Source organism: Equus caballus, chromosome X, assembly GCF_041296265.1.
Source record: "Equus caballus isolate H_3958 breed thoroughbred chromosome X, TB-T2T, whole genome shotgun sequence".
Taxonomy (NCBI): Eukaryota; Metazoa; Chordata; class Mammalia; order Perissodactyla; family Equidae; genus Equus; species Equus caballus.
Genome location: NC_091715.1, coordinates 144,664,663 through 144,674,037, shown reverse-complemented (window position 1 = coordinate 144,674,037; position 9,375 = coordinate 144,664,663). Strand labels below are relative to the sequence as shown.

Sequence of the window (9,375 nt, the reverse complement as noted above, 5' to 3'; positions counted from 1 at the left end):
AAGCCTGGGGTTCTGTTGGGGGCCCACGGAGCCCTCAAAAGACTTGGGTTGGGGCACCCAGAGCACTCGGGTGCCCTTATGGGGCTGCAGAGCCCTGGGAATTGGGCGGAGCATGGGAGTAGGGGTATGGCAGAGAGCCCTGGAGAGCAGAGTACTAAGAGCAGAGTACCACAGGGATGCAGGAGCCCTGGGGAATGGGGCCAAACTGGAAGGGTATACTTTTTCTTTCTTTTTTCAAAGATTTTATTTTTTTTTCCTTTTTCTCCCCAAAGCCCCCCGTTACATAGTTGTATATTTTTAGTTGTGGGTCCTTCTTGTTGTGGCACATAGGATGCCGCCTCAGCATGGCTTAGATGAGCAGTGCCATGTCCATGCCCAGGATCCAAACCGTTGAACCCTAGGCTGCCGAAGCAGAACAAGCACACTTAAACGGTGCACCACTGGGCCGGCCCCATCTTTTTTTTTTTATTTGGTGAGGAAGATTGGCCTTGAGGTAACATCTGTGCCAGTCTTCCTCCATTTTATATGTGGGATGCTGCCACAGCATGGCTTGATGAGCCATGTGTAGGCCACACCCAGGATCCCAACCTGCGAACCCCAGGCCAAAGCAGAGCGTGCAAACTTAACCACTACGCCACCAGGCTGGCCCCCAGAAGGGTAGTCTTGAGGAGGCCCAGAGACCTCGGGAGCTATCAGGACTCCTCAGGAGGAGAGTGTCTCAGAGCCCTTGGGCAGGAGGCTCAAGTGGGGAGCCATTAGCAATCCATCTAGTGCAGCAATGAAGGAACTGGTTGCCCTTGGGGAATAAATGAATGAAAAGGGGGAAACTGTCACATGGGTGGCAACTGTTTCCTCCCTTTCCTCTCTTCTCTCCTGCCAAACACCACAGTGGTTGCCAAGCACACCTAGCCTTCCCCTTTTTCCTGCAACAGATTGACAACATGAGGCCTAGGAAGGGCCATTCCATCTTTCTGCCCTTCCACGGGATGCCCCAAGCCCCATTCCCCTTCCTCTGGTGCTGTCCCTTCCCTCCACCGCAGCTATTCCAGACCATTGGCATGTCAACCTTGCCACTTCCCCAGACCCCACGTGGGGTCTACTAGGCTCCACTTGCCTCTCTGCGCAGACACCGTGGGGCTCCAGCCCGACAGCAATTCCAAGTAGTGAGTGCTTGTCAGGGAGCTGTACTCACAGGCACGGTCAGTCCCTTCTCTCAACATATTTGATTTGGGATCAGTTGCTGAAACGAGCTGCATCACTGTGCCCCCTGGGGCCCTGTTGCCCCTCCCCCTAGCTCACTGATCTGACTATCACATCACTGATGAAGAGGCAGCACTCCCTGCCCAGGCCCACCACCCACCATGGAGCATCCGGGTCTCAGCCCTTGAACTAGGATGGTGAGGGGCAGAGGCTAGGGGCCTGGGGAGTCCATGCCACAGGTGGCTGGGTACTGAAGGACAAGCCACGTGGGGGCGATTTGCAGCAAATAAGGAAGGCTGAGGATGTCGGAGTGGTGAGAAAACCAGAAGCAATTCTTTTCTTTCATTCTTTTCTGTATATTTTAAATGCAGAAAAAACGTGTTACTTTTAGGAAAACACACCAAAAGAATGTGGGGAGAGACTAGGATGCAGCAAAAACAAACGGCCAGGAGCCAGGGGTAAGAGGGTCCCAGTCCCAGCCCTGACCCGAGCTGGCCTTGTGGCCAGAGACGGCTGAGAGCCCCCAAAGGCTCAGGAGCCCATGGGTGCACATGCAGCCTCTGCATGGGTGCTGTGCCAAGGGAGAGGCCACACCTGCTGAGTCCTGCGGCTTGTAGCAAGGAGCCAGTCAGAGGAGAAGCCCTGGCCATGCCCTTGTTTCCCACCTGCCTGCGTGGAGCAGATGCCAGCCCCTCCGTGGTTTCCTGCCCTCTGCTGGCAGCATAGAGGCAGGATGCACGGCCTCCCGTGGCATTCTATCCTGGGTTTCCTTAGCACCTGCTTTTAAAAATATGTAAACTTTGAAGATTCCAAATACCCACAGCAAAACACCTGGAGATAAGTGAGGAATCAGATTCCCCACAGGAGATGGGGCATTTCAGAGCGCTGGCAGCATTCCCCCGGGCACTGAACAAGCAGCTCTCTGGGAGAAAGCATGGCCAAGCAGATGCCTTACTTCCTTTCCATCCCCCGCCCTTGGACACCGTGGTTAGGTCAGCTCCTCCAGGTAAAACATCCGCAGCAAGCTCTGCACAGGCAGCCTCGCCTGCATTTCAGGTGGACTCTCCATGCTCCATGGTGCCATAGTTCTTCTCCTAATTACGAGAGCTTTGGGTAGCGAGTCAGGGAGTAGACGCCACAAGCAAAGCACAAACGTGTCCACGGGTAGCGTGCGATCCCAAGCCCAAGCCCAAAACAAAAAGGGAGAAACGATGAAACCAGATAGTGATTCTGGAGACCAAAGCCCAGAGGCCCCGAGCCACGAGAGTCCAACCCCTCCCCCAGCAGGAAGAGCCCACACTTTAAAAATAAATGGTCTTTTTATTGTGTGTCCATGAAAACAAAGTCAGGGTGGCCTTTGGTTAATCCCCCCCAACAAGGTGACAACGAACAGGAGGCATGCAATGACAACAACCACGTTCTCCTCTCCAGGAGAAGGGTCTTGCCCTCTTGGGTCCTAAGGGTCAGAGGCAAGCAGGACCAGGAGGCTTCAGAGGAAGGCCTGCCCAGGCCCACCACGGCGCGCAGGGCCTGAGCCGGCTGCCTCCCTGGCAAAACAAGGCAGGACAAGTCAGGGGGAGCAAGTACTGCCCCCGGCCAGGCCCAGCACCCCCAAGCTAGAACACACAGAAAAGCAACCCCCCCCCACCAGCAAACACTGCTAATGCAGTCAGCCAGGACTTCGAGAACAGCTGGCCCCGAAGCCAGCCCCTCAGGGCTCCATTCAGAAGGGGTTGCCATCCTCAGCCTGCATGGAATAGTAGACAAAAAGCAGGAAGGCAGCAAAGACCAGGAACAGGAGCAGCTGGCCCCAGAGTGGGACCTGGCGATCCTGGCCCAGACCAGCTCCAGGGGCCTGCTTTTCTGGCCGGATGGCACAGCGGGTGAGCCATGAAGGGGGAGGAGATGAAGATGAGGACACGGAAGAGGTAGAGGAGGATGTGGGGTAATAGGACAGGCCCAGGGAGCTTCTGGAGACGTTGGAAACGGGGCGGTAGTGCGCGATGCTCTGGTAGGCACTGTCCCGGCCATACACGGGGCGTTCCCTGAGGCAAAGAGGGAGCAGATGGACCAGGAGGTCCTGGGTCCAGAATCAGCCCTGGTCCCTGGCCCTCCCTACTACTCACCTATCTTTACCCTCCTCTTCAGAAGAGAAAAGACTGTCATCACGCATCTATAGAAGAGAATCCAGGTGAGGGAAATTGCTGACAGGGTCAGTGTAGCCCGGCCACATCCCTCAGTCCAAACTTCCTCTGCTGGCCTATCCCACCCATTGCTTAGAGGCCCAGGCCCTGCCCCCCTCCAGTACCGTTCTGAGTTCCCGACCTTACCACTTGGTCAGTGACTGCCCTGGCTGCCTGCACCCTACTTTCTGCTCCAGGATTCTCAGAAAGAGCTCAAACCTAGACCCCAAACCAGGGTGCAGGGCACATCCCATATGCTCCAAACAGTTCTGACAGCCCCCAAATGACCCCCTGAGTAGGCAGGTGTCTGCTGACCCCCACCTCTCCCTGGAGGCTTGGGAGCTACTATAAGCTCCCTTGACTTATGCAAACCCAGCTCTGACCCCCTCAGGTTGTACACAAGTACAGGCTACCAGACAGCCAACTCACCTGGTGGTGAAAGGTATCAGCGTCTGAGAGTGAAGGTGAGGGCTGGCGGAAGCCCTTGGACGTGCCCACAGACTCAGGCTCCCCGTAAGTCCTGGTGGTCAAGTAACTCTCCTCATAGTAGTCATCATTATAGCCTTGGGAAGGGGGGCAGCAGTAGCAGAAGGAGCAGTGGTGTCCCCCGCCTGGCCCGATGGCCCTAATCTGAAACCCACTTTGAGGCCTGTGATATGGTTTACCCCCCTCTAGGGCTGCTAAGGGATGGTGGGGGTTGCGGTTTCAGGTTCTCCCTGACACTGGGGTCCCTGAGGGAGTGGAATGAAGGTGTCAGGGTGTCCACCCCACACCTGCCTTACCCTTGCTCTGGTAAAGTAAGGCGTCCTCCTTCTTGGGCAGATCGTACATATCCGAGTCTACGGAGGCTGAATCTAAGTCTGAATGAGGGGGTCGCGACCATTTGCCCCAAGGCCCCCCTCCCTTTTTCCCGTGCCCCTCCCGGCCAGCGCCCCTGCCACACCCTCGCGACTGTCCTCCCCGTCGCCCAAACCCTGTCCTCACGGGCAGCCAGATGGGGCTCTGGGGCGGGGGCCTCACCCGAGAACCGGTAGGAGAAAGACGATGCGGACGAGTTCGGGGGCGAAAGCCTCCGTCTCTGGGTCTCGTACTCGAAGATTTTCTTTTCGTAGAGCTTGCGAGTGGAACCTGGCCAGACATGGGGCGCGGGGCGGTCAGGGGCGCGGGCCGGGAGCCCGGGGACAGCGGGGAGGGCGTCCCGGGAGGGGGCGCGGGGCGGAGCGCGGGGAGGGGGCCCGCCGCCGCGTACCCACGACAGGCCCGTGCGGGATGTTGTATTGACGCAGCACGGCGGCCAGCTCGGCGTCTGACAAGACCGCGTAGTCGTCCATGGCGGTCGGCAGAGGACTGGGGGCGGCCCGGGCCTGGCGACACGGGCCGAGCTGCGGCGGCCTGGGAACACAGCAGGGACAAGGCGAGCGCCTCGGGAGCGGCTGCGCCCGCGACACGCCTGCGTCACGCTCGCGTCATGGCCGCGGGCTCTGCGGGCTGCGCGCGCTGCGCGGGGCGGAGCCAGGCCGCGGGGAGCAGCCGGCGCAGACCAGTCCAATCGTGGGAGCAGGCGGGGCGGGGCTGGAGAGCCCAGAAGTCCCAAACGGGCGGGATTGGCTAAAGGCGAAAGAGGGGCGGGGCGTGTGCGGGAGCCAAAGCGGCGCACGCCAGTCCGGCCGTGGGAGCAGGAGGAGCTGCGCGTCCGCAGGAAGGGGCGGGGCCTGCGCGCGAGGGGAAAGAGCGCACACGCGCCAGGACAAGGGAGCGGGGCGGGGCTGGCGAGCCGAGACGTCACCGCTGGCGTTTCGGGTGAGAAGCGAGGAGGGGCGGGGCCTGCGCGAGGCGAACCAGCAGAAGGCGGCCGGAAAGCGGGAGCGGGTCAGGGCCGGCCCGTTTGGCGTACTCGCCCTCCCTGAGTCAAGTGGGCTTCGCCGGGTCCCGCAGCTCCCGCCGCTCCGCCCTCACCCCCTCCCGGAACCCGGGCTCCAGCGCCCGCGGTTCCCCGGCCGCACCCCGGCAGGCCGCCCCGGCAGCAGCGGGAAAGGGCCCGATCCTGAGAGCGGCTGCCGGAAGGGCCCGGACCCTAAGCCGCCCCCCAAATCCCCCTCCTCCGTCCCGCTCTGCACGGCCCTGGCCTGCGCACCTGCGCCCGCAGGTCCCCACCGCCTCCCTCCCTCTGCGCGTTCCACCGGGAGGAAACGGGGCAGTGGGCCAGGAGGCCGCCCAGCACTCCAGGAGCAAGCAGCCTTGGAAGGGCCCGGGCATGCCAATGGGTACTGGCACGGGGCGCCGTGTGATGCGTGCAGAGACAGAGAGTGTCTGCCTGACCCACCCTGCCGGCCACCTGGGGCACTCGAGGTTTCCTCTCCTGTCGGAGTGGCCCCTGAGCCCAGGAGGCCACCAGGCAGGGTCACGGGGGCTCTTCCAGACCCGCAGGGACCTGCTCAGGGGTTCCAACAAGGCTTGGCAGGGTCTGGGTGGGCTTCAGTGTCGTGATAGTGCAGAGGGGAACCCTGAGGACTGGGGGGGGGGCCCACGGAAGGCTGCCAAGGCCTGCTGAGGAGCCTGGACGTTACTAGGAGTTGGTGAGGGCCTTGGTCAGTAAAAAGCTGTCCCATGGAAATTGGAAAGGAGGTGATAATCATGTTCTAAACAAAACCAGCTGATGGAGTGTGGGGCCAACTGAGGTGCTGTCCCTGGTCGCAGATGACAGAGGGAGAAGAAGACAGAAGGGCTCTGGTCAGACCCAGGCTGGCTGGCCCAGCTAGTGAGGGTCACAGAGCAGTTCTCCATAGAGGTTTGCTCATGGGGTGGAGAAGAGGTAGCCACAGAGGGAATGGTGAGGAGATGGGGTCCTGGTCTGACTACACATCAAGACCCTCAGAAGAGTTGCTGTTGGCTAGGTTTTAGAGCAAAGGCGAGGCCTGCTCTGTCTCCTGAAATAGGGGGAAGAGGTGTGTAGGTCCTCAGACATGTGCATGGCAGTAGAGAGGGGAGAGCCCTGGGCAGGGCAGGGGCTTGTTGCTTATCTTTCAGAGCAAGGAGGGAGATGGCGTTTGGGCTCTGGGCCGCTCAGAGGCTGCCTCCTGGAATTTTGAGTTTTGGCAAGCTCAGATTCCCCAGCACCTCTCCAAGCCTTCTTCTGCAGTGCTGGCCCCTGTCCCGGAGGCCCAGTCCTCCCCCATGCCACCCCTCCCCGTGTGGATCCAAGCTGTTTCCTTATGAGGTCAAGGAATTCTAGGTTTGCTTTCTCCCCAAGGAACGCCCCCTCCCCCAGCACCTGCCTCGGCACTCTGCCTTTTATGTCCCCCCTGTTACCCCGCTATGAAGTCCCACCATGGTTGGCACCAGGAGGCTGAACTGCGATGGTCCCCTCTGCCCACCCCATGGGCACTTGCAGCCCAGGTCCAGCCCCATCGCAGCACAGACCTGTCCCATACCACCAGAAACCACGCAAGCCCTTGCCCATCAGAGCTGAGAGGCCTGCACCACTCCATCACACAGGGGGAATCAGGGGCCCAGAGACGGAGGACATTGCTCAAGGGTCCCGTTCCCCCATGAATGGCATCGGGGAGTACCTAGTCCTCGGGGCAGTGACCTAGCCAGCATGGCCAGCACGGGTCCTGAGTCATCAGAGGGCCTGTTGGGGGAATCTGCGGCCTCCAGGGGAGTCTTCCTGGGAAGGGTGGGCAGAGTTAAAGAAAAGGAGGAATTTCTCTGGAACCGCAGCCAAGGTGAAAAGTGCTTGGAAGCCGCAGATTCCAAGTCAAGAATAAGAAGACAGTTTCTCCTTCAAGGATGGGCAATGGCTTCTAAGCAGAACATTGTATAACTTGGAATCTCAGCAAGATTGAAAGTTATAAGGGGAAATAATATCAACACACATACATTTCTCAGCATCCGTGTCCAAGGAGATGATTATTTACCGAGCTACTAAAGTTTTCTTTAAGATCAGAATCTTAATACTTTAGTTTGATACAAAACAACTTTTCTCTTCAAAGATGTTAAAGATCCTTTGAGTTTCACCTGGTATTCGAATGCTTTGAAACATTGCTCAGATAGTAACAAAAGTCATAAGATGGTGATTATTGTGAAAATTAATGTGTAGAATATTGTCACAATCAATATAAAATGGTGAATGGCTAGCTGACCAAATGCTTCTCTGAGAATGCCTTGTGTCCCCCCAGAACACAGCTGTTCATCTCGGCCCTACGGGCACAGCCCATTGCAGGTTCAGCCTGCCTTGGCAGCAGGAATGGAGCCGATTCTAGCGGTCTTCCGAAACCTTCAGCACAAGGAGAAAAGGTTTCATTGATTGGGATCTCCACCAGGCACAGCTGGTGCTATACAAACCTTCATTCCCCTTAGACCTGGCAGAAGTAGAAACCAAGAGCTGTGCCTTTTTTGTGTGTTTTGGAGTGTGTGTGGAGGGGGAGGGAGGCAGTAGAGGATTTAAATGGAGATGGGGGGCCCGAGATCCAGCCATGTGGCCACTGCCTCCTGAATGCCCCACCTATTGTACCCCTGGCTCTGATTGCCATGCTTATGGTAGGTGGCTTTCTCTCCTCAAAGAACAGCCTTGGCTGTGAGCTCCAGCAAAGCCACCTCATGGGCCTGAACTCAGGCCGCTCATCTATCAAGTGACGATAACCCACTGCCCTCCCCAGTGATGAGGGGGAGTTCCCACCATAGGGAGCAGCAAGAGACACGGAGCCCCTGGCACTGCTAGGAAATCCCACCATGAGTCAAGGTGGAAAGGACATTGCCAGCAGAGCTAGCAAAGGCAGCAGCGGCTGCAGGGAGGCCTGGAGAGCAATCAGAGCCTTCCTGTTAGCGTTAAACTGTAGCCGCCAAATTCATTTAGCAGGTGTAACCAAATAACTTCCTCTCTCCATAGAATAGAAAATGTCAAGTGCTTTTCCAGTAGTGAAGGAAAGTCTCCGTTTGTGGAGCGCTTGTCTCAGTCATTCTGTCAGTCTCTGTGTGTGCTTGCACGGATGGTCTCAGGATGCAAAATGTAGTTCTTATTGGGGCTTGTGGGCAAAGTGTTAAAATGACACTGCTTTATGTGGCCTTCCCCAAGGAAGTGACATTTGAGCTGCGCCTGAAGCTACCAGGAAATGGGCACTCAGAAGAGGAAAAGGGAATCTGGCAGTGCCAGGGTGTGGCTGTGCCCACCCAGTTCACGAACACTTGGCTCTTTGGCTGCACTCCACTGCACACTCCCGGACTTTGGGACTGCACCTAATTGTGCTCCTGAGAATTCAGTACATTGCTTTTTTTTTCTTCTTCTTCTCCCCAAAGCCCCCCCACCCCCACCCCCAGTACATAGTTGTATATTTTAGTTGTGGGTCCTTCTAGTTGTGGCATGTGGGATGCCACCTCAACATGACCTGACGAGTGGTGTCATGTCGGCGCCCAGGAGCCAAACCGGCAAAACCCTGGGCCGCTGAAGCGGAGCGCGGGAACTTAACCACTCAGCCATGGGCCGACCCCTCAGTACATTTCTGCTGCCTGCTCCCAGGCCAGGCCTGGCACCCAGCAGGGACCAAATCAGTGGCAGCCAGGATAATTGCTCATCCCGGGGTTCAGGTCCCTGCCCCACTGTGGCTGTGCAAGTGGTAGGCACTCAGTGAACACTTGCAACAGCCTGTTGTCCCCCAACCCCAGAGGGCAGAATCTGACCTGCCCGGCCAGCCCAGGCTTGGGGCAAAGGCAGACGGCGTGACTGTGGGCGGCTCCCTGGAGGAGGTGGCTTTTCTGGCTGGGCAGAGACGTGGGCCTTGCAGACCCCGCGAGCTCTAGCTGCGACCCCCCTCTCTGCGGCCCTCCCTGGGAGGTGAGCTCATCCCAGGCGGGGGCGGGGGGGGGGGGCGGTGTCGCCAGGCGGTCCGGGCGCTCGAGCTCACGGCCCCCCCCCCCGCCCCGTTCCTGGGCGATTTTACCAATTAAGGCTTTCTCGCCGGGCCGGGCCCTGCGCGGGGCGGGGGTGCGGCCAACA

The 9,375-nt window shown here is 58.5% G+C and overlaps 1 protein-coding gene across 1 annotated transcript; it reads right to left on the bottom strand.

Annotated features, from left to right (window-relative positions):
* Positions 1-2,500: 2,500 nt before the first annotated feature.
* Positions 2,501-5,471, bottom strand: EMD (emerin). The gene is made up of 6 exons (XM_023633365.2): positions 4,633-5,471; positions 4,404-4,511; positions 4,166-4,243; positions 3,813-3,946; positions 3,327-3,373; positions 2,501-3,245 (listed from the first exon to the last, which is right to left on the bottom strand). Exons 1-6 carry the CDS (start codon positions 4,712-4,714, stop codon positions 2,924-2,926), a joined length of 771 nt encoding a protein of 256 aa, XP_023489133.1. The 5' UTR covers positions 4,715-5,471; the 3' UTR covers positions 2,501-2,923.
* Positions 5,472-9,375: the final 3,904 nt, after the last annotated feature.